Raw genomic sequence first — 26009 nt, 5'->3', positions numbered from 1 at the left:
CAAGAAACCAAAGTACTCCAATGGAGAAGAACCCAGCCTTTCACACAGTGATCATTTTGTTGCCATTGTAGAGGGACAGAACCCAAATGGTTTCTTAAAATGAACCCCAGTCAAAAAAATGTTTTTCTACTTTTGGACAAAGTAAGGTCTTGTTTATTCATGTGTTGCCCTATGAAGAGCAATCTGCAGTGAATCACTTTTCAGAGAAAGTTTGAGAAGCAGTGAAGAGGTATTATGTTGCCTCCTCACAACCTGTTTTAACCCTTAAAGAGGAGCTGCACCTAAAAAAAATATATTAAAAGCCAGCAGCTACTAATATTGCAGCTGCTGACTTTTAATAATATCACACTTACCTGTCCCAGGTTCCAGCGATGTCGGCGGCAGATAACGAGCGATCGCTCGTCTCGCTGCAGCCATCCTCTGTCAGGGAATCGGGAAGTGAAGCATGAGGGCTTCACTGCCCGGTTCCCTACTGCGCATGCGCGAGTTGCGCTGCGCTTCTCTTATGGTCCCCCGCTGTGTCTCTGGGAACTGTGTGTTTCCCAGAACACAACGGGGGGGGGGGCGGAGCCATGCAGCGGTCTGGCCGGAAGTGGGTGCAGATACCTGGATTATCCAGGTAACTGCACCCCCTCCCCCCCGAAAGGTGCCGATTGTGGCACCGGAGGGGGGGGAGGGATAATACTAGCGGAACTTCCCCTTTAAGGTGAAGAGCCGCTTTAAAAACTCACACCACTGCACCACAACCAGGGCAGTCTTTTTGACAGCTGTCCGAGTGGTTCGCTGTGATGCCAGCCACAGGATTTGGAGTTGTTGTTCCTGCACACAGCCTTGCTTTGTATCCATCTTGCTGTTCCTGCACACAGCCTTGCTTTGTATCCATCTTGCTGTTCCTGCACACAGCCTTGCTTTGTATCCATCTTGCTGTTCCTGCACACAGCCTTGCTTTGTATCCATCTTGCTGTTCCTGCACACAGCCTTGCTTTGTATCCATTTTAACTGTAAGTGTGCTTTTTTTTCTCTTAATAAATGTATACTGTCATGCTAATGAGGATCCTGCGCTCCTGTTTTCTTATTGTTTGAGCTTTCCCACAAATAGAGCTTGCTTTTGGTGGTATTTGATCACCCCTGCTGTTTTTATTTTTTGCGCTATAAACAAAAAAAGAGCGACAATTTTGAAAAAAAAGCATTATTTTTTAAATTTTGCTATAATAAATTTCCCCCAAAAATATATAAAAAAATATTATTTTTCTCAGTTTAGGCGATACGTATTCTTCTACATATTTTTGTTAAAAAAATCGCAATAAGCGATTATTGATTGCTTTGCGCAAAAGTTATAGTGTTTACAAAATAGGGGATAGTTTTATGGCATTTTTATTAATATTTTTTTTTTTTTTACTAGTAATGGCGGCAATCAGCGATTTTTATCATGACTGCGACATTATGGCGGACACATCGGACATTTTTGACACATTTATGGGACCATTGTCATTTATACAGCAATCAGTGCTATACAAATGCACCGATTCCTGTGTAAATGACACTGGCAGTGAAGGGGTTAACCGCAAGGTGGCAGTGTAGGGGGTAAGTGAGCCCTGGGGAGTGTTTCTAACTGTGGGGGGGGGGGGGTGTGGCTGTGTATGACACAACTCTGATCTCTGCTCCAATTACAGGGAGCAGAGATCAGTGAAATTGTCACTAGGCAGAACGGGGAGATGCTTGTTTACATTAGCATCTCCCCATTCTTCCTCCCCCTGAGAAGATCGTGGGTATCCCCACGGCGTTTGAGTCCACGGGACTCAAGGAGCTCCCGACCGGCGCATGCGCATGATGGCAAATTTAAAGGAACGTACCTGTACGCTCATTCGCCTGTCCTTGCCATTCTGCCGACGTACATCGGCAAGTGGTTAATCATGGCCATGATCGGCCAAAAGGCATTGGTTTTTCTGCCTGTAGGTCACTTTGCCATCTAAAGCATAACAATTTGCTGATTCCTACCAAAGTATTATTATTATTATACAGGATTTATATAGTGCCAACAGTTTACACAGCGCTTTACAATATAAAAGGGAGACAATAAAGTTATAATACAATAAAGTACAAGAGGATTAAGAGGGCCCTGCTCAGAAGAGCTTACAATCTAATAGGGTGGGGCAAAAGTCGGAATTGACGTTTGATTAGTACTGGAGCATCTGTGCATGACAACCAATCAGCTTCTAGCTTTCTTTTGCAAAGCTTCACTGAACAATCTGAAGATAGAAGCTGATTGGTTACTATGCACAGTTCTCCACATTCTGTCTGCTCCAGTTTTACTAAATTCCCCCCCATAGTCGTTTGTGGTAAACTGAAGGGAATTGAGCATGAGTGGGCTTCCAGGATCGTGAAGAGAAGTACTTATTCTTATTATTATTATTATTCGCGTTCCATTACTCATGGATGGATGCTTGACCTGAACACGGGTTGACATCGCTTCACTTGCCTTCATTTCATTAAAGTTTATTTCTGTTATATTCCGCTATCAGCGGTGCGAAAGTATCGCCGTTATCTTTTTTGTCCTAATCCATTCACACTTTGATAATGGATTCATGAATAATATGTGGCTAATGTGCCTTGTGTACTCTTCGATGGCACTGAGGGATAAGATGCCACTTGAACTTTAGACATATTACTTAAGTATTCTTTTCATAAAATAACCTATCATGCTTATGAAAACATCAAGCAGTTTTTCCTTTTTTTATATGTGATGAACGGGCTTCCAGAGGCAAAATAGCTTTGCCTAGATGTCTTCTAATGGTGGCTTTGTTTACAACCACACTGTTGAGCTGCATTTTTGCAGTATCCTGGCCTAGGGCGACAAGGCCCGGGCCTAGGGCAGCACTTTGCAGGGGGTGAGCACGGAAAGAGTCCCAGTCAGCTTGCGCTATACTGCCAGTCTTATGGGGCAAACTGGGCTGAGAGGCAAATTAGTCTAGTGCCCCTATAAAGCAGCCCACCGCCTCAGGTATGCGGGCAGCCAGAATTTCGCAACTGTGGGGGGGCACTTCTAAATTTGACTGTCCTATCATCCTGGACCACAAACCTTCCTCACTGTACTATGTTTTCTGCTGCACCATTGGCATGGTTGTATCGTCTTAGAAATTATCAGAAATGTGTGCTTAAAGTAGAACTATAACAACACTTTTTTTTTTCATTTTGGATAGAATAAGGGAGGGTTATAGCCCCTGTCAGTTTATTTTTTTCCATCCATGTCCCATTGCAGAGATTTCCCTTCACTTCCTGCCCCATAGCCAAACAGGAAGTGAGAGGAAATCTATGCAAATTAAGGGAATCCGTTGCCCCCCCAGGCCCTCAAAACTAGTGTCTCCACTCGAAAATTTCAGGCGGGTCTTAAACAGCAAGGGGTGTGGCCTTGACAGGAAGGGGTGGGTCATATTTAAATTAGGAGGGCACGAGTTTAGTCAGGCCTATAGCAGCACAAAACCTAAATACACTACTGACTGTGGGGTATACATTTTCCCCGCTGCCATGTTCAAATTAACCTCCCTGGCGGTATGATTCAGTCTGGAATTAGGTGCTGAAAGTGGTACAATTATTTTGCACGGAAATCTGGCTTTTATTTTGTAGTCCTGTAATTCTTAGGAATAACGCTCTTAAATCTGTTCAAACCAGAGTCTAGCAGACATCCCGGGTATGATAAAGTTTATAATATAATAAGGAATAATAACATTTATTCAATAATGTAATAAAATCCTAAAACACTGAAAAATTGACACTTTTTGGTTGCTATGGACAATCTCCAAATTCCAGGCAGTAAAAAACAGTATTTATAATATAAAAGTGCATGCAGGGCATTGTACAAACCACTAGGGACAAAGGGGGTGTGTATTTTTTAATACAGCACTGTAATCTGTAAGATTACAGTACTGTGTTTGTTTTGTGTGTTTTAAATTTTTTGAATTTGCCGCCGTTCTCCGCTCCCGTGCGCCGTAACGTTGCAGGGAACGGAGCTCGGCGGCATTCGGCACTGTGAATCGAGCGCAGGACGGCTCGATCACACAGCGCGGCGGACATCGCTGGATCCAGGGGACAAGGTGAGTAACGATCCCTGTGTCCTCCCCTGCATCGAGCGAAGCAATCCCGAGTCTGGCTCGGGGTTACCGCTCCTGTAATGAAAATCCCAACCCGAGCCAGACTCGGGATTACCGCTAGGGGGGTTAATGAGGCCTTGCCGCAACTGCACAGCCATGGGGGAGATTTACTAAAGTTGGAGAGTGCAGAATCTGGCGCGGCTGTACATGGTAGCCAATCAGCTTCTAGCTTCAGCTTGTTCGGTTAGGCTTTCACAAAAAACTTGGAAGCTGATTGGTTTCTATGCACAGCTGCACCAGATTTTGCACTTTCCAGTTTTAGTAAATCAACCCCCAATGCGTTGCATAAATGTGGTTGCAGCGTGGTGGTGCAGGCCTTTAGGAGGTAAAACAGAAAGTGAGGATGTGACATAACACCTCACCGCCTGTCAAATGCCCTCTGAAAAACAATCCACTGCAGATCAGTCTTCAGAGGGCCAGCGCAAGTGTAAATATGCACTTTGGTACTGATATATATGTGATGGACTGCTGTGCAGAGCCGGGACAAGGGGTGGACAGGAGGGGCGGCTGCCCTGGGCACTGTGGTATCATGTAGGGTGGAGGGGGGCGCCTCAAAGAGATTGGGGGGAATTTGTGTTGGAAGGGGGGATTTGGGGGGAGGCAGGGGGTAAGTATTATTCTAAGAGGGGACATGGGGGCGGGGTGGTAGTGATAAGAACGGTAATTTAGAGAGATTTGTGTTGGGGGGGGTGAGAGGTGGGTGAAGATTTGTGCTAGGAAGGGGGGATTTGAGGGTAATTTGTGATGGGAGGGAGGGATTCGAAGTGGGGAGAGAAGATGTGTATCAGGAGGGGAAAATTTAGGACTAGAAGCTTTGTGATAGGAGGGGTGCATTTTTTTATTGGAGGGGGGCATTTGAGCCAGGGGAGGGGATTTGGGGGCAAAGATTTTTGCTGGGAGGGGGATTTCAGCAGGGGGTGGATTTCTACTGGGAGGAGGGAGGTTTATGCTTAGGGGGTAAGCATGCAGATTAATGCTCAGTGTTTTTGGGGGGAGAATTTTGCTGACACATAATGCTCATACATCTTGGGGGGGGGGGGGGGGCGGAGTTTGACATGTTCACCCTGGGCTCTAGATGACCTTGTCCCGGCACTGCTGATGGTTATATGTAATTATATATATTTATAAAATTACAAAGGTACAATATATGTAAAGCACTGTGTAAATTGTCAGAGCTAGATAGGTAGATAGATAATATTCAAAGTGTAAATGAGCCTTAAAGGCAAAAAAAAGTTATCTTACTTTTGGATAGAATGCAGAGGTATTAGAACAGCTGTCAGGTCTTTATTACTGTCTGTGTCCCCATTAGGGAGATTCATCCTCTTTATTTGTTCTGTTTACCATTATTAACAAGAGTGAAGAAAATCCTACATTTGGGGGTGACAAATCAGAGGGGAATCGTTCAATTGGGATGCTAGTTCTGGTGACCTGATGGCAAAGGGCTTCCTCTCACCTTGGAGGGATTTCCTCTCACTTCCTGTTTTGGCTGCAGAACAGGAAGTGACAGTAAATCTCCCCAATGTTTGGCCTTAGCTCTACTTTAATGCAGAACTAAACCCTCCTATTCTCAGTCAATGAATCTACCATCTTAGCCTCTGTAGTTGATATGGGGCTTCACATGATCAGTTCAGAATCCAGTGGATGGCTTGACAGTTTCGATGGGAGCACAAGCAACTGTGAAAGATCTCTTTCATGACATGCCTTTAATATAACTGTCTTTGGGAAGCAGAGAAATTGGTGGGTTTAGTTCCGCTTTAAGGCAATGGATGCTTATGGTAAATGAAGACATGGTAAACAAGGATTCTGAAGATGGAGAGGAAGTATGTGTTGCTGGCTTCGCTGCAATCATTGAGAAGGGAGAAAGTAGAAGCTTAATATAAACATATAAAAAGGCGGCTTGTACATGTTTGGAAGTCTATAATATGTGTGCAAACCAACAGGAAATGAATACGCAGCGCAGTGAAATCTCACTCTCTCTGTTCTTCAGTAAACAGGAGGAAGGAAGTCTCTTTTATCACAGCTAAACAATATAACCTGCAATTTATGCATTGTCTGAAATTACAGGACACTTTATTGTCTATGCAGCTGGAAAACAATTCACTGGAGGTGTTTACAGGCAGGCAGTTGGAGCTACCAGAGCTAAAATAATCTGAAAGGTATGAAATGAAAACCGCTAGAATGTGTGGAAAATTAATGAGACGGCGCTCAGGCTGATTTAATAAAGTGAGCGTTCACAGTTCAAACACTAATAGCCAATCAAAATTAAAGTGGCAATAAACAATGTCCTTATTCTGAAAAAATAAAAACATACACAGCCACTACCCAATTCTAAGCAATTTTTTGTGAAATAATTTCTTCTTGTATTTTTCTGCCCCCTTGTAACATTCCCTGTAAGCTCCCAAACCTCTCCTTTTCCCACTCACTTCTGTTTGTTTGGAATGAGCAGGGTACATTAGTTGCGATCATGTATACTGCTGTATGCACGCTATAGTTCATAATCCCTAGTGCATCTTAGGAGGATGAAAGAGAGGGTGGGTACGTACTGTGGGACAATGGGGAGCAAACATAGACACCCCCTAAGGCCTTCATTTACCCAAGTGTACATAAGCATATACCCATGCAGGCGCTGTGTTTGCCCACGTGGGAGTGCATTACTCTGCAGGCAGTCACATTAATAGCTATTGGGACGCAGCTACAAGGACACAGCAGGTGCGGGGTCAGGTGAGTGTCCCCTGCATTTAGGACCTGCACAAGCAAGGATGTCAAATTTGGAGCAGAGGATGTTCTTATGCAGCCACCGCACCCCAAATTACATCAGTGGGACTGCTAGCATGGAATATGTGCATCCCTGTCTGGCCAAATGTGCTCCTTACACGGGTGTATGCTTAAAGTGGTCGTAAACTCTTACATATACCCAGTGAAGTGACTGGTCTCAGGTGATAACACAGAGATGAAAAAAATCCTCCTACATAAGATGTACCTGTTTATCTGCAGTCTTCTCTTCTCTAAATCCATTCAAAGTGCTGGCTGAATTTGCAAAAATTATCTGAGAGTTTAGAAAAAAAGAGAGGCATACCCTCCTTCACACAACACACAGGAACAAAGTGGAGGCTGTCAATCAGCTGGACGTCCCTCCCATGTCACCTTTTTTCTCTTGGTGTCAGGAAAACTTGTCAGTGATTCATGCTGATAACAGGAATGAAAGAACAGACAGAAATCACACTTAGTGCTCTTAATTGAGACAAGTACACACTATAGAGTGATATGCTTTTTTCTTTTTCATATCTGAGGTTTACAACCAACAAACATGCTTTGCACAGAGCAACCCAGGTCCTCCTCTTCTAGGTCCCTTTCCGGGGGGGGCTCCTGGCCCCTCCCTTCTGCCAGGTGCCCCCACAGCAAGCAGCTTGCTGTGAGGGCACCCAAGCAGGTATGCTCCAGAGCCCCGGCTCAGTGTGTCCATTCACTCTCGGAGCTGCAGTTTGGTCCCGCCCCACCCCACCCCACCCCATCCATCTCTCGATTGTCTCACTGGCTATGATTTACAGAGAACCAATGGCTATCACTGCTGTCAAAAGTCATTCAGGAGTACGAGTCCCTGGAGAGCCAAGACTCTCGTAGACATCTTTGGATTGAGAGGGGGCTCAGGTAAGTATTTGGGGGGCTGCTGCACATATAGAATGCATGAAGGTAAAAAACCTTGTGCCTTTACAACCACTTTAATCTTTCACTTACAGCTGATTGAATGCTATAGTTTACTGCAGTTTAATTTATCAACTAAAAGCAACTTCATGACACGTTAAAACCAGCACCAAACCTAGTTACTGTGTAATGCTTAAGCCTTGCAAAGTAATAAAAAAAATGTCCTTCCCTCCCCTTGACTGAGCCAAATCCTCCTTCATTTGTGTCTCCCGCGCTCCCCCTCCCAGACACTGCAGCCCACAGTGGGAGGGTTTCAGCAAGCAGTGGGCAGGGCTGGGTGTGACAATGCTAATAGCCACGCCCCCTACAAAATGTATTCATCCTACTGTAGTGCTAGGAGACACAGACTACAGGAGAGTGGCAACTCTGCTTAGAATTCGGGAGCAGTGCAGCATTGTTGCCACCCTATTACAGAAAGCTACATCAGTGGACTTCACTGGTAGGCTCAACAGATATTTGTGGAGGTTTACAGGGGAAAACTGTAAGTTTAAACGCACTATTATTTAGGTACCATATATCTACTTTACCATCTACAGTTTTTTTTAATAAACATTTACATTTGTTATAGGGTTTTAATATTTTACATTCTAATACTCCTGAAGAAATACAATGGCAGACAGCTTTTCTACAAGCTGTTTTTTTTTTGCAAAGTGCCCAATGCATATAATGTGTTTTCTTTGGTGAAATGTTTTCATAGAGAAGGTAATACAATAAATGGCATTTAATGACACAAGATGAAATGTTTTTCTTAGCTGGAATAACTTGTCAGAGCTTAATAATAAGCAGTGCTTTGGGCGCTGACTTGTAATTGCTACCATGTTGTATGCTCACAAGTACTAAACCCATACCCCTTATTCTATTGTTTGACATCTATAGAAACGTATTTACAATTTAGTCAAGTGAAAACATTAGATCTAAGATAACGTTTCTGCAGAGTTTTCATCGCCAAGTTATATGGGGTTAAATACTGCCTTCAGGATAAAGGGAAAGTAAGAAAAGATCGAACAAATGCAAACATAAATTAAAAATATGCAGTGAGATGTTTAAAGAATACCTTCCATTGAAAAAAATTCCTTGAAACTATTTCATTTTGGGGAAGAGGTGGAGATAGCAGGAGCGTAAAATGATGGCGGTCATAGCTGTCCCGGGACCTTCTGTTAAAGTATAACTAAAGGCAAAACTATTTTTTTTAGCTTTGGATAGAGTGGAGAAGAATTAGAACCCCGGTCAGTTTTTATTGCCGTCTGTGCCCCCGTTAGGAAGATTCACCCTCTACATTAGTCCTGTTTACCATTATCAATGAAAGTAAAAGAAAATCCAAATTTTGGGTTTTCCCCAGAAAAGTAATAGAGGGGAAATATTCCAATGGGGGCACTAGTTCTGGGGGTCCCCAAGGTTTTCCCTTAATTTACAGTGATTTGCTCTCACTTCCTGTTTGGCTATGGGACAGGAAGTGAAGAGAAATCTTGGCAATGGGATACAGATGGCTGAAAAAATTTGAACTGGGGTTATAATCCTCCCTTACTTACTTAATGAAAAAAAAAGTTTTGCCTACAGTTCTACTTCTACTTCTACTTCTTCCACTTTCTCTGGCAATTTCCTCCTCTCATTGCTTTCATTGATGCTCTTTGTTGTTTATTTGTGTCATAAACATCAGTGGGGAATTTTCCTTTATGTTAGCAATTCTAAATAACCAATATAATTATCTGAAGAATGAATGGCAAGTTTAGGGCAAAATAAAGAATGTTGTCAGGCCGCATGCGCAATGTTGACAAGTGAATCTCTCCCGTTAAGGCCATTGTGTTCTCCAGGGGGGGGGGGGGGTCGTCCCCACTCGGAGAACGCAGAAATTATTGCTAGCAGCTATAATAGCCACTAGCAATAATTGCATGAAAAAATCCGTCAGGCTGGTTGTACCCACCCAAGTTGATTGATCGATCAATTGGGTACATTCAGCCTGCCCATACATGGTTCAAATCTTGTCTGGTTTCTGTTGAACTGGCTCAGAGTCTATGGCTAGCCTTAGTCAGGCATAGGAAAACAAGCAGAAAAATGCTCAAGCCTGCCCATACATTGATTCACACCATCCATGGCCAGCTTTGGGCTCTTTCACATTGCCGTTTATGGCTGTACATCTCATAGATGTACATAGATCTCATAGATCAACGTATTTTTTGTGGCGGTATGGCCAAATGTTTACATTCAGCTGCTGACAGGAAACCAGTGACAGGCTGACACCACAGCTCTCTGTGGCTGTTTGCATTTAGGTGATGAAGGAACAATTACATGCGGCTATGGACAGATGTGCGACTCTGTACACAGACTGTTTCCAGGGCTATTTATCTGTGACTAGCCGCAGGAAATCGCTCTATGTGCAATTACATGCAGGCAGCATACAGAGCCTCTCAGCCTTTCAATGATTTTGTATAGGCCGCAATTGAACATAAACACATGACATATGCTGATCTGAATGGTGTACCGTCTTAACGGCCTTCTGAATGAGCCCTTATATGGATCTGTAAGCCAGAGCTGAAAGATGGGCATTTGAGGAGGAGTGGGGTAAAGATGGACAGTTCCTTAACATGATGGACATTTGAGATCTTTGCCAAGATGAGAAGTAATAACATGTAGCAAGTGGAGGAAATGGCTGGTGGAACTTCACTCTCTTTCTTTGCGTTCTTGTTTTCTTGGGATTGTGGTACATTGCTCACAAGCATTGTTTTCTCTTCTTTATTTACAGCAACCACATGTGGTGGCCGATTAAATGCCAAACATCCAGATTACATCACCTCACCTGGGTATCCTTACGACTACCCTTCCCATCAGAACTGCGAGTGGGTCATCAGTGCACCAGAACCCAACCAGAAGATTGTGCTGAACTTCAATCCACACTTTGAAATTGAAAAACACGACTGCAAGTAAGTGCTTATAGCTTTGCATCCGAGATCTCGTGAAAAAACCCCCACAAACGTGTAAATGTGTATGTGCGTCTAAGATAAAGACTTTCAACTGCTATATTTTAAGAAATCAGATATATTGATGCATAATCCAAAACATCCACATATTCCTGCAGGTTTCCACAGTATTTAATGGAGGCTAAGATGTGTGAGGCAGATTGATTCCAATATCTGGCATATGCCACATGATGTCATTACTCTATAGATTAAACAGAAGCCTTGTATGACCCGCTGGGCTGAGGTTTCTCAAGTCCCAGCACTAAGCTATTGATTGGTATTGATCTTTCATGCACACGGGAGACTTTCAGGCCCAGCATGAGAATGTCGATCCTACTACCCGTGAAGCACTATTTATAAAGCATGTGCATTTTTCCAATCCCCAATGCACGGATGAAGTCATCACACAATTCCACCATTTTATAAACTCCAGGGGGTAACAAACCTGCAGATCTATTATGTGTAACCTTTTAAAATCACTGAGAAATATAATGCAACATGTAGGACGCAGTTAGCATGCAGTATTGCAGTAACTTGTTTTATACCCCAAATGTACAATTCCAGCAGCTAGGTGGTTAAACACAGAGAAAAACACCCTTATAGTGATCCTGGCCTGTAAAACATGTTATTTGGAAGCGAACGGGTGAATACTGCTGTCTTCACTAAATTAGTTCTCATGTTAGAATATCCGTAAATCTTAAATAATTGATGCCGTGACCCATATATGCCAGTTTGCATCTGTACTTTTAGCTAAAATTCGAAGGCCTGTGTTTACTAAATATGAGAATAGTTGTATGTTAGACATGGTCATTAAAGGCTACAGAGTGTGTTAATAAAAGTCATATGTTTTACAGAAGACCAAAAGTGCTGTATATCCTTTAACAACTAAATTCGTTTAAGGAAAAAAAAAAAAAAGAAATAAAACTCAGATGTTTATTTCAGACACAGCTGTACTAGGCTGGCATAAAACCAAATTGTATATTATTTCAAGAAAGGGCCTTATTAATCAAGGTGCCTGAAGAAGAATCTCAGCCAGTTTGCTTTGACTCTGGACTAGAAAATAAAAATTCAAGAGTGATAGTTTAGGTCTAAGGGCCCATTCAGACTAGGAACTGCATGTGAATCGCACAGGAACGCGCTACGTGTTCCTGTGCGATTCACATGCAGTCCTGTGCAGTGCGATTTCAACCCATTCATTTTGAATGGGCAGAAATCACACCACAATACACATAAAGTAGTGCATGCACTCGTTTTGGAATCACACTGCAACTGGATCGCTTGGTACTTTTTTACCGTGTGATCCAGGGCGGGCATACGTTTGCAATCTGCCTTTTGGGGTGTCATAAACGTTGGACTGACACCCACTGCAGACTGCAAGGGCAGTGCAATTTAAAAGCAGTGCTCGAAACCAACACAGATTTCCTGCACTGCATTCTAGTTTGACTGGGCCCTAAATTTAAGTATATATATATATATATATATATATATATATATATATATATTTAAGCTTTATGTGCATATACTGTTTATACTATATATGTACGTACTCAAGCTAAGAGCACAATCACTTCCCTACTTCTGTATCACTTTTCTTGTTGTATCTTGTTCTGTGCAGTATATCCACCAGTCACCCAATAAGTTAATCAAAATGATCCAGTATAGCAGATTGTTATTGGAGTGTATAGTGTTGTTATTAGTGCTAGTATATATGATATCCCTAAGCTGGCCATACATGGATAAAAATTAAAGTCTCGTTAAGCAGGGACTACGGGCAGGCTGATTGTACCCAAGTCCATCCATTGATTAACTTGGGTACAACCAGCCTTTCGGATTTATCACACTCGAGTACTACCAGTGACTATAGCCGCTAGCAAACGATAAGGGATTACCGCTCCAGCCACTCAGACACACCACCAACGTATAATCCTAATGAGAAACTCAGGTGCTGGCTCTGCGCAATGTAGAAAATGAAAAGAAGTTCCTGGATGGCCGCACGTCAGAGAAATGGCATCTTTGGTCAATATGATGCAGTCACATATCAAACATGGAAAAACAGGATAAAAAAAAGCTAACGCATTTCACGCCTTGTTCTGGCGCTTATTCATAGCTAAAGATAGATAGCTTTTAAGGCTACTATTTATATCTGTGATTTCGCTCTCTATCTTTAGCTATGAATAAGTGCCAGAACAAGGTGTGAAACTCGCTTTTTTATCCTGTTTTTCCATATTTGATACGTGACTGCATTTGGATTTTATTGACCAATAAAGATGCCATTTCTCTGACATACAGCCATCCAGGAACTTCTTTTCATTTTCTATAGCTGCTAGCAGTAATCGTGTTCTGCCGGCAGGGAATTTATGGGTTGATGGGGTAATTGAGCGATTTTTTTCCTGCAACCCCATGATGGAAGGAAAGAAAATCCAATGATCTATGGGCTGCTTTACTTACATTGTATTGTGTACATAACATAATGAGAGAGGAGAAATTCAGTAGTGGACAGTTGAAAGGGAGACGCAATTCCTTTGTTGTAAAAATACATTTGGGGTTCTTCAATCCGCTTCTTCTTTGAGCTCTTGTGCTTTGATTCAGTAAAATGAGGTCAGGAAGGTATTCCGAGTTCTTAGCAGCAGAATTACCCTCGCCAGTTTGTATCTGAAGTTCTTCAGCATTAGCATAAACCTTTGCTCCCAGTTGATTTTTTTTTTTATAGTTATAAAACTCTTATAGTGCAATAAACAGGCGCATTTCGATTGCTCACCATTACAGTTTGTATATGCGAGGTGCTAAAGTTACCGACTGCAAATTATCATTTTTCACAAGGCTGGAAAAAGGGTGTTAATCGATTTCCAGAATTAATTGGTGAGAATCGCAGCATGGAAAAGGTGCTAAGGAAAGAAATCCATCGCTTAAAAATCAGAGGGTAGATGATGTGCACAGCTATGCGGATCCAAAACAAATGATTTGCTTCCTTAACAAAACATATTTAGAGCAAAATGTATTATTTAATGTCATCTAACTTTAGATCTGCTTGAGTGATAGAAGGGCTCATAATAAAATAAATTGTCAAAATGTTTCTTTTTGATTTTTCCCATGATTTAACTTCCATTATTGGATTAAAAGGTATCTGCCATGAAGGAAATTAATCGGGAATGTGATAAATCTTTAATTATATAGGCAACCCATTATTACTTTACTGTACAGGCCAGAAATATTATAATGCATTGTTGCGGAGGAATGATAGTGCTTCAGAAATACCTGCAAGAATGGATTTTTATATTTAAATGATTGAAATGTAGTATCACATTGATGAGGATTTTGCCTGCAGCTGCTGCTTTCTCTTGTACCCGTCTACGCCATGACTTTAAATTGGTGCCATTCCTTATTAGTTTTAGCCATGGTTCAACTATGAGACCTTGTATTTTCTTTACTTTTAATTTTTTCACTTTTTATGATTGGATTTGTTCATTTTTCATTACTGACAAAATACCCTTGCTGGGAGTTAGAGAAATTAGCATTAAAACTAAGGTTGTGAATTCATCCCTTTAATTAATGCCATAAAAGAATTACACAGATTCTGTGGTATGTTTCATGCTGGTAAATTAGGCTACCATGCAAACTTTTTTTAATATAAAGCTGAGTTTTAACCGAGTGAAATATCTTTCTATAATCACTTCCCCTGCAACTATACTTATGCACGTGGTTGACCTCACTTTTCTTTATTCCAGGCAAAACACCTTTATACCTTGTCCCTGCCATCTACCTAATGACTGGAAAGAGAGGGAGCATCAGCAAACTGATGAAGTCATTTCTCTGTTCTACCCTCCTTAAAGGGGTTGTAAAGGTAAATGTTTTTTCACCTTAATGCATTCTATGCATTAAGGTGAAAAAACATCTGACAGTCCCGGCGCCCCCAGCCCCCCCCCCCCCCGTTTTACTTACCTCACCCCTCGAATGTCCCGCGCTCGTCCCCCGACGTCCTTTACACCGTTCAGCCTGGCCGCTGATTGGCTGGAGTGGATGGATGGAAAGCAGCGCAGCCATTGGCTCGCGCTGCTGTCAATCACATCCACTGACGCCGGGGGGCCGGGCCGTGTGATACAGCGAGCGGCTATAACCGCCGGCTGTATCACGGGAGCGCGCCCGCAGATGCTTCTCACCATGCGAGGGAGCTCGCATGAACGTGAGAAGCATCTGCGGGAGGAAGCAGAGACAGCCGCCGGGGGACCCCAGAAGAGCAGGTTCGGGGCCACTCTGTGCAAAACGAGCTGCACAGTGGAGGTAAGTATAACATGTTTGTTATTTTAAATAAATAAAAAAATTCTCTTGACAATCCCTTTAAAGTGGAAGTAAACCCATCGATTTAAACAGTTAAAAAAAAAAGGCATTACTGGAATGCTAACTGCACATTGGCTGTGCTCTCAGCCAAACTATCAAACCATCCAATGAGCGCGGCATTCTCAGCGACGGAGCTGCCGCGCGTGTCGGGAGTGACGTCATCACGGCTTCGCCGCATGACAGCAGCGGAGCTGCGAGACCCCACCAACAAGATGGATGCGGCGGACTACAGGGGACAGCGGTGACTTCGCAGGCTCCTGTGTCAGGTAAGTGACACATAATGGGCTACTATGCGATGCATAGTAGTCCATTATGCTTTGCTTTTGCAGGGAATGAAAGAGGAAGTAAACTCATCAGGGTTTACTTCCTCTTTAAGTCTATGAGAATTCAAATGTAAATTGAAGAAGGTTGAATACAAGTCAAAAGCAGGACAACTACAGGTCAAATGAACCTGTTAATTAATTTTGAATGCTCTCAGAAGTTTAGGCATTACAGTATTTAGGTACATATAGGCAGGTTTTTTTTTTAAGAGAATAGGTGCAGGAACTCCCCCACCTCCTAAATCACCCCTTGCCTTCTCCCTCTACCCACCTTTCAGCACCATTCCTGGGTTTGACCCTCCCCCCAGTTCCACTCCTTTTAGAGAACAAAGACCCAAGTATCATTTTGTGCTGCTAAGTAATTTGTATGGAATGTGTTAATGATAACAAGAAAAGCAGTAAAATAGATCCCTTGTAGTTAGCAGCAATAGACCCCCCAGCAACAATAGACTCCAAACAGCCAGCATCATAAACCCTTCAACAGCCAATAATAGACCTCTCCCTTAACTGTAGATCCCTTTCAGCAATGATTGACCCCAGCAACATAAGACACACCCCCAGCAAAATGAGTTCCCCTCCAGCAACAATAGATCCACCCGCAAATTAGATCACCCGTAGCAAAAACATTTCTTCGAGCAGCCAACATCAATAGACCCTCCAGCACCGTTTGACGTTACATACATTCAGTGCTGGAGGTCCCAGAACTGCGTTTCCCCCATGAACCCATTGCATATAAGTAGCTACAATAAAGCATATCTATAATTACAGCTTAGAGGGCTGTTTGCAAATTCAATGACCTATATTTGGGCATCAGTGAAATACCCATTTCTTAATGATAAAATTGTCAAGAGTACAAAGTATGTTTTATGTTAAAGTAAACCAGGCAAGTCATTTAAATGAATGGTAATATTGTAGAGTAGGCAGAATAAGATGCCAACAAGGTACTTTTATGATGACGTATCAACACCAGAGCTCTATGCAGAGCTAAAACTCCTATGTAAATCCTAGCGTATTGTATAGGCACGTCCCTAGTCACCACGTGACAATGCTCAGAGCTGGTGGTTGGTTATCCAGGCTGCTTTGTGGGAGGAGACATGTAATTTGTTCCCATACCTGGAAATGTGAGTTTTTGGGGGGGGGGGGGGGGGGTGGGCTTTGTTGAATTGCTGTGGGGGAGGGGGGGCAAGTGGAGATGTCATCTTAAAGTTTTGCTTTGACTTTAGACTATCATTTGTATACATTATTTACTTCTGTACAGGTTTACTTTAAATTGCGGCTTAAAGTGCCTTTTATTTAATCACCTAAATTAGTATTTGTTCACAAATGACTATCAAATATTACATTTACTGAAAAAAGGGGAATGTTGCATTATCTATGATATTTCAAACTCAACAATAAGAGTATAAATGGGTAGATTAGGACAACATATCTTTTCATTCCTCCTTTGTAAATGAAATGATGGTAAGACTGACTGTGACTCCAGGGCTTGCTTTCATCTATCTCCTGCACTTTCAATGGACTTTTCATGGGTTATTTAGTGAAGTGTTTATAGGGCACTGAACAAATTATGTTCAGCTTTTAACTCTGTAGTATTTTACTCTTTTCTTCATGTGCTCAGCTATGCAGGTTATAGAAAAGGTATAGGAAGTGTGTGCAAAATTTAATTAGATGCAAATCAATTGGAATGTAGGCTGAAGTATAGGTAAATAATTAATCTGTAAATTATTTAATGGGCAAGCATCATTTTTTGCTTATATTAGATTGATCTGAGTTTGGGACTATATACGATGAGTTGAAGCTATTACTAAATTTGTACAATATTTCAATAGTTGTTCTTAGTCTATATACATGATTCCATCGCCATTATCTGGGATTCAAGCATAGAACTTGTGTGAGTTAATACTTTCTATAACTTATTTAGTAAAAATGACTGTTATTCTATTCATACACACAAAGGAGTAAATGCACAATCTTAGCTCCTCAAATATTTATTAATATTTACACCGTGCAACCTACCTTAGACCTGCAAGGCTCTGCAAGCTTCTGTGTATTCAAGACTCATAAAATCATGATTATAGAAATCATCTATTTGATGGGTGATCAAGAGGAAAAACTTGGTTACTAAAGTTCTGTCTTCTCAGCTAACTCTCCTACCCCAGCCTGTCATTGGACAATGAAGGAGCAGCAGCATACTCATGAGGTCATCCCTATGCTCTGCCATCCATAAATCATGCTCACTGCTAGCACAGAAAAAAGTAAATCTGGCCATAGATAGATCAAACTTTTGATTCATGTAGGGCTTTTTTTCGCTTGACGGAAGTCGATCTTATGAGAATGTTGAAAAACCTTTCTCAATCAGTGGTTGAAGGCGCCGGTCAGTGTATTCTGGCAGCAGAGGAGTTCCGCTGTCAGAATACAAAGGCACAGTGGAAAGGATTCTTCCATCCACCTCGCTTGTGTGTTTTTTTTTTGCTCAGATCGCCAATTAATTGAAAAAGATGATCTCTCTATGGCCAGCCTGATGCCACACAGACAGGGGACGAATGACAGGAGACATCGGCCGAATCAATAAAAAAAGTCAGACATTTTGGCCTGTCTGCGGCAATCGGTGCGACAGAAGCCGGCTTCTATTGGACGACAGCCAACCGACTCCTGATCAGCGCTCTTAGCCAATGGCTGAGAGTGCTGATCGGAGAGTTCTGGTAGGGGGCTGTCCCCTGTCAGACTGCAATATCTCAGCGGGAGAGATTGCTGTACTAAGGTTGGATTGTTAGTACAGGGGCTCTGACCGGAACCGACAGTCTTTTATTTTGTTCAACCCGCTGGGAAGAACAGAAAAAACCTGTCGTATGTACCAAGAGTGTTTTGATTGGCTATAATTGCTGGTGCTCTCTCCTCTAGGCTGCTGCTGCACATGAGAATATTATTGGGTTCATTTACTAAAGGCAATTAGGGCCTTTCAATGGAAATTTCACTTTGCAAGGGAATTCTTAATTAGTTTAGTGAATGTGGTGAAGATTCACTTTGTACAGAATACCCTATCACATGCAAATGCAATAAAAAATAGTATTCTTGCTTGCATATGATTGGATAATGGAAGTCAGTAGAACTTCATCTTATTTACTTAGCAAAGGGAACATTCCCTTGAAAAATGAACAGCCTGTTTGCCTTTGATAAATCAAACCCTAAGGAAAAGAAAGAAAAGGAGCAATTGTTTGCCTAGGTAGACACCTATGTTAGTATTATGCAGACTCTACTAGGGTTCAGGATTGATGACTGTCAAGCAGGTTGGCTGCATAGTGTAAGCACAACATTTAGGATGGAGTTGACCCTTACTGTATATTTATGGGATGTCAGTGTCTGCCTCTGGGGTTTCTGCAGCACACATTCTCTAAATTACACTTTGCTTTTAGAGAAATCTGTAGGGATGTGTGTTCTCTAAACATCCCTTGCCGATCCCATTCATGGCAGAGTCTCCATAAACTGCATTATCTGAACTTCCTTTAGTCCTTTCTAATAAATGCATTTAACCCATTCTCTATTGAGACTTAGCAAGCTTTCCGTCATATATACATTTCTTGGCCATTCGGATCCAAACAAGGAAGTTCAAACATATCAGTAAAATAGAGGAAATAAAGGTCTTTTTTTCAGTGGAAATGTTACTGGTCTTAGAAATGGCTGTGATTGAATGTCAGCGTGTCTGTCATGTAACCTCTGATATTTGATCTCTACAAAGACTGCTGGATTAGGGAGTTAATGGGCAGTGTTTGTGTGCAAGCAGGTATGGACACTGACATTTTAACCATTGTCCAGGCTGTGAGCTGGTATCAAAGATTTAACCCCCATGAGCTTCCCCCCTCCCTATCCATCCACCCTCACTCCTTTGCTGAATGTTTGGTGATGTGTGGACTTCTAATAAAGTATCGCAGGAAGTAATTGATTCCTTACAGGCAGAGAATTCTTCTGGCCTGAGGATCATTGAGGCTGAACAGAAAGCAATAGGAGGTGAGAATTCCTGGTAAATATGCCTGGATAGGATGACAGGCCAAGCAAGTAAGGTCAAGAGGGTTGGAAGGAAGTGGAAAAAGTACAGATACATAACGGAGATGCAATGCAGGAAATATTTTGGAACATAGCACGGAGAATACAAATAAAATGAAATTGATATTAGTATGTCACTGAATGCAAAGGACAAAGTTTATTTCTGGCGCGTTAGGTATGACTACCCTTAGACAAGCAGATGTCCTAAGGGTGTATCAGATTTTCACATCCTACAAACCAACTCTGTTCCGTAAAGAACCCTTTAAGCAAGTTCTGTTGTCACAGTACATCCCTGCTCCCTCCCCATCTATTTAAAGACAACATTTAGATATGTGTTTTTTTTTTCCTCCACCCACCACCTGCCACCTAGTGATCTACGGTCATCAGATGCTTAAGGCGGACCAGGGACACTTTATTGAGAGATCTCACAAGATTGTTCAAATCTTACGACATTCCACAAGTACATGCCTAATGTCTGTTTTCATAATCTGCGCATGCACAAGACTTAATGCAGGGAGGACTGGCTACAGCAGTGGTCTTCAAACTGTGGCCTCCAAACTGTGGCCTGGGGCCAGATGCAGAACTTTTTCTGTCTTTATCTGGCCTTGGACACCAACAGTGGGCACCATAAATGGGCATCGTTTATGGGTCACTATTCCTTCTCTTGATATCAATGCTTGGCACTATTCCACCTTCTAATACATAGGACTATTCCTCACCGACTGACACCAACAATGGAGGACCATTCCTCCCACTGACACCAATGATAGGGCACTATTCCTTCCCTCTATACCAACAAGTGGCATTATTTCTTCCACTAATACCAATGATGAGGCATTGTGTAGTCCCATTTAAGCCAAAGCATTTTCTACTCACAATGGCCACATTCCGACCCCTGGAGAGTCTGAAGGACAGTAAACTGGCTCTTTGTTTAGAAAGTTTGGAGAACCCTGCACTACAGGATGCAGGAAGAAGCCAACTCTTGATAATGCACTATTGAAGATGGCACCATGGGCTTGCCAGAGAGATGCAGAATGGAGGGGGGGGGGACTACTGCCACCTTTTTTATTCTGATTGTTGGCTATAAGAAATTTCTTCATACTAATATGTTATTAATTCCGTTTTGTTTTGTATGTAACAAATAGCAAAGATCTTAAAGTGGGTGTGTTCAGGAATTCCATTCCTGTTTCACAAGCATGTGTTCTCAGATCAATAGAATATAACGAAAGGTACTGGGATGCACCATTTACACTCATACACTGATATGTTATGGGAAATGTCTGTGCTCTCTGCATGTACTGTATCTCAAGGTTTAATTCTACTTTTTAACCAGAGTATAACTTTAAATGTGTTGTGTAGATAACTATATAAAGATGTTTATTGCTTCCAGCTTATTGGGTCAAGAAACCAGATCTATGTCCAATTTGGCTTAATATCCATGCGTGGAAAGGAAATGATAGACCAGTAAGAGCACCTGATCACATCTCTATCAGTCATTACCAAAGTCTCTGATGCTAATTAAACATGGCAGTCACTTGAGGCGTGCAGATGCAGCAATTTTGCACAGCTTGAAGAGCTTCTCTAGCAAAACATCGGTTAGCCACATATGCCTATAACGCATTCTAAAATGATCACACCCAACATATATCAGTAGATGTAGTTATATAGGAAACATTATTAATGTCCTTCTTACTATGCTAGGTGATGAAACAAAAATGTTTTTGGCCCATTCACGGAATTAATCATGGTTTTAGTAAAATACATGATTGGATCCCTTCCACTAGAGCAGTTTGCATCTTGCATAAAATATAAATGTCCCTGTCTTCTCATTGTGCTAAGAATATCACAGCCTAAAACAATGTTACAACTAGTGCCAAAATCAGCTGATTTACATGTAATTAGAAATGCAGGTGACATAGTCAGCGTTCTGGCATTTCCTATTGTTCACAATACCCTATTGGACTAAATACCGATTATACATGTGTGTCTGTGTGTGTGTGTGTGTTTAAACTATGGCTGATATGAAGAAAACAAATGATTTGTATTCTCAGAATCTTAAAGTAAAATTATAGGCAGCACTTTTTTTTTTGTTTCATTTTCGATAGAGCAGGGTAGGTTTATAATTCCTTGCAGATTTTTTTTGCCATCTGTGAAGATTTACCTTCACTTCCTGTCCCATTACCAATCCCTGCAAATTAAAGGAATTTATTGGGGACCTCCAAGGCTGAGTATTGATAGAATGCTAAAAAAGGTACAAACGCTGCCCGCTCGTGTTAGCGAACCCTTTCTGGGGAACTCCGCTAGTTAGGAATTGACCTGAGTTTAGTTATTGGCTCCGACAAGCAGATATTTTATGTTTTATGATGTGGACTTGCTGTAAAAAGCCCCACTGCATTGCCTTGCACCTGCTTGGACTGCCTGTATATATATATATATATATATATATATATATATATATATATATATATATATATATATATATATTGAGAGAGAGAGAGAGAGACAAAATGCATGTATGGCATATACTATGTATTAGCTCATTAAAGTGGAACTTTATGGAAAAAAAAATATAAAGATGAGGAACTGGCAGGATTTCTAATGCAGAAGAGGCATGCTATGTCAGGAATGATGCAGAAGATACATACTATGTTGGGAGAGATGTTATGTCACCCAACCAATAAAAGTGGGCAGCAATCAGTACTGGGAAGTGGGCGACCCAAAGATGTCAATGGTGAGCACTGCATTACTAGAGTCAGGGCAAGTAGGTTTTACTTTGTTTATGCCAGTTAACAGGAGCTCACAAAAGTTCCTTAGCCAAAGGATCAGTGATTTTAATTCAATCTTATTTTTATTGAGATATAGAAGCAAGATAGGAGGGGGGAAAAAAAAAAACAGAATATTCCAACATATTCGTTTTACATTGTTACATAAACATAAAAAAGAAACCACAGAGAAATCCACTGTACTACAGTGGTGTCGAACTGTCACGAGGTTAAAGTGTTTGTTTTGAGCTTCGGTTTAGGTAGTATGGTAAGAGAGCCTGTAGTCCTACCATGATTAGTCTAAGTTAAAGTGGGTGTGTGTGCACCACTATCCTCTCAGCGGGTGTTGCCCACTCATTACAGGTAGACTAGGGCTATTGTGTTAATTCTGACAACGTTCACTCTGGGGGGGAAGCTATGTATGTGCCACCATGCTGGTCTAATGAGACTAGAGGTCATAACTTAAGTAATCGGGTATTACTGCAACTTGTATAGGGGAGGGAAGAAAGGGGGAAGAGAGTGAGGAAAGAGGGGTCAGGACAGTAAAGAGCGTAGGGATCAAAAGATATACATTCCACCCTGATCACACAGGTGTATTGGTAGAGTCCTCTGTGGCCCATGAGATAAACTCTGAGGAATATCGAAACATCGACCATGAGGTCCAGGTCTTAGAGAATTGTTCCTCCCTACCCGTTTCCTGCGACAACATTCTTTCCAAAGTTTTAATTCGGTCCACTTCAATTGCCCAATCCCCCAGGGAAGGCATGCTCGTTGACTTCCAATGTCTGGGCAACACCGTTCTAGCAGCCGCCAAAAAGTGACGCAGAACGTCTTTCTTGACTGACTTAAGCGGTCCCGGGAGCAGAGATAGCAGAGCCATCTCAGGAGAGGGTGCGATGGAGGTCGCCATAAGTTTGCAGTACAAATCAAGGATCTTTTGCCAGAACTTCCTCGCAGGGGGGCATGCCCACCAAATGTGAAGTAAGGTTCCTTTAGATGACAAGCAACGCCAGCAAGTATCCGGAAGTGTCGAGTTGATTCGGTGCAAAGTCGAAGGGCATCTGTACCAACGGGTCAACAGCTTGAACCCCTTTTCTTGAGAATTGGAGGCTATGGACATTTTGTGGGTCAGTATAAAGCACTTTTGCCAGTCTACAGGCGAGATGGAGTGGCCCAGGTCTTCCTCCCATGCCTGTGTGTATGGGGGAAGGTCAGGATTGTAAGCCCCATGTAAGAGGGAATATAATTGAGAGACTACATGTGTAGGAGGGGTGGCCTGGAGCAGCATGCCTTCCAAGTCTGTTAAGTCAGCGAGTACATTAGGTAACGAAGGGAAAGTGCGAATGAAGGAAATCACCTGTTGTCTCTGCAGCCAGTGCGTAGAGGCATGAGAAGATGGGTCAGAGGGAATGTCATGAGTCAGAGAGGGGTCCGAACGTAGGACTTGGGCAAGTCGCCTGTGGTCCTCCTTACACCAAGGTCCAAAACTCGCTCCCTGTAGGGCCGGTGGGAAAGCCGGAGTTCCAAACAGTGGAGCCATGGGTCCCTGCATGGGAGATAGGGTCTTGGAGGAATTCATTCGGGTCCAGATTTGTATGGTTTGTCGGGTGAGGTCGCTCAGTTGTACCTCTCCTTTCAGGAATTCAGTAGGTGTCCACGGCAATGCACAGAGATCTATTGGGTTAATATGGCTCTCTATCTGTACCCATAATTTGGAGGAGGAATGATGGAACCAGTTAAGTATACGCGTGAGCACAGCTGCTCTATAATATAAGGAGGCATCCGGGGCCCAGGATCAGTGATTTTGAGTGATTGTAGGGGGAGGTGTTTAGCCAATATACTGAGATCAGTAGGAAGCTTAGTAGAGATCTCACAACTAAATATTTGCATAATAGATTAGAAATTGTGCCACATTTAGCAGGTTGAAGTGTCTTTATGGGGAGAGGGGTTTACACTATATTTTAAATATATTTTCTTTCTTTATTGTGATCAGAAATACAAGTTATCAAAAATAGATTATTTAGTCAGGTAGTATATGTGAATAATTTATGTTTACATGTCTGACCAGCATGTTTTCTGGACTACCTGAAAAAAAGGCATGTTGATTGTAAAACTCAGTAGCCCAAGCTGGAATTTACACACAAATAAGTAAGTGAGAACAGAAAGCACTATGGTGTTTCAATTAGAGAGTTAGAAAACAAACAGCTTCTGCTATGCTCTGTGGCTTGTGAATTTTGTGTTATGGGTGCACCCTGTTTTTATCCCAACAAGACAATGGCATAAGGTGCTAGTATGCATCGCATACTAGTACATTATGAAATACTTACGTTATAACAAAGCACTCCAGCGGCGTGCTGTAACCGACAGGGCACCCGATCATCCTTCCGGGGTTGTGTGTTCCGGCCCCCTGACTGGCCTCACTGTAATAACGTCACTTCCGCGCATTCGCGTGGGAGTCACAGACCATGGCATAGAGCACTGAAGGGATGGTGCGGGTATGCCGTTTCTTTAGAGCGCATGCACCAGTGACATCACCGGCTGCATGCCGCGTGAATATCTTCTAAACAGTGCGAGTTTAGAAGATATTGACTGTACCTACAGGTAAGCCTTGTTATAGGTTTACCTGAAGGTACAAGTTGAAAAAAGAGTTTACTATAGTTTTTTACTATACGTAAAACATCTATTTACCTTTAAAGTGGTACTTTAAAGGTAAATAGATGTTTTACGTATAGTAAAAAACTAAAATATTTGTTTAAAATGTAATAAAAAAAAAGGACCCGCTAAGTTTCTAAAGCTGCGGAGTAGGTGGTGCTGCTGCTAATCAACTTTTGCTTAATTAAGTCCCTCTCCTTTGATGGAGAAGGACGTTTCAGAATTGGTGCTCTGGATTAAAAACTGTAATTAAACTCCAGTGTAAGCATATTTATAGAAATGATTTTAGGGACAGAATAAGCTTTAATTAAAGTGTATAATATCTGAATGACAGTTTGTGGAAAACCCAAAATTAAACACAGGCTTCATCCGCTAGCAGCTGACAGCATTTAAGAAGTATTCCTTTTGTTGTCCCATACATTGCAATCATCTCAAACAAGTCTGCATGACGTGGATATAGAAGGTCTTGATTGCAGAAATATACGCTTGGAACATGCATTGCGTGGCTCCAGTTCTGGTCCATGTGTGATAGCTGGCAGTGATGGCTGCGACATAACAGTTAAATAGTGCACTCACATGATAGCTATTTATCCACTGATAGCATCATTTCTACATCCCAACTTGTCATGTGCAATGTGTTTCAGTGAGGAGTTTTTCCCTCTTTATCTCTTTTTCTCCCTGTCTCTGGTATTGCCTGATAAGGAATAATATCAGAGAGCCCTGATTTTAAAGCTGCAGAGGAGGAATCCAACTTCCCTGTACCTGTACTGAAGGATTGGAATAGATCTATGTATTAATTACATGTTACATATATATTGCATTTCTTTGTGTTTGAAGTGCCTATGTTGCGAGAGCCATGCCATCTTATGTTTATCTAAGCCACTCTGCACTGTGTGCATCGAAAGATACAATAAGGAGTAAAGCTGGCATTATTGAGTGAATATCAGTTGTTTTATGGACCCCCCTTTGCCCTTAGTTTGCAGGCGTTTTTGGGAAGACCTCAAATGCTACGTTTAAGGCCCGAACTTCACCCAAAAAGGGAATGTTCAGCTTTTCTGCCTCTCTCCCCCTCATCTATGACCTTTGGACACTTTT

At 42.0% G+C, this 26009-nt stretch overlaps 1 protein-coding gene across 3 annotated transcripts in view; it reads left to right on the top strand.

Annotated features, from left to right (window-relative positions):
• Nucleotides 1–26009, top strand: part of NRP2 (neuropilin 2) — a 183919-nt gene that overhangs the window by 33975 nt on the left and 123935 nt on the right. For all 3 annotated transcript variants that reach the window (XM_077448523.1, XM_077448522.1, XM_077448524.1), the window contains exon 2: nucleotides 10591–10768. In XM_077448523.1, coding sequence (XP_077304649.1) covers nucleotides 10591–10768 — 178 coding nt within the window. The remainder of the gene's footprint in view (nucleotides 1–10590; nucleotides 10769–26009) is intronic.

The sequence above is a fragment of the Lithobates pipiens genome, unplaced genomic scaffold (genome assembly GCF_037356315.1).
Source record: "Lithobates pipiens isolate NorthernLeopardFrog02 unplaced genomic scaffold, aLitPip1_a1.2 Scaffold_22, whole genome shotgun sequence".
Lineage (NCBI taxonomy): Eukaryota > Metazoa > Chordata > Amphibia > Anura > Ranidae > Lithobates > Lithobates pipiens.
This window is presented reverse-complemented; position numbering and strand designations above follow the sequence as displayed.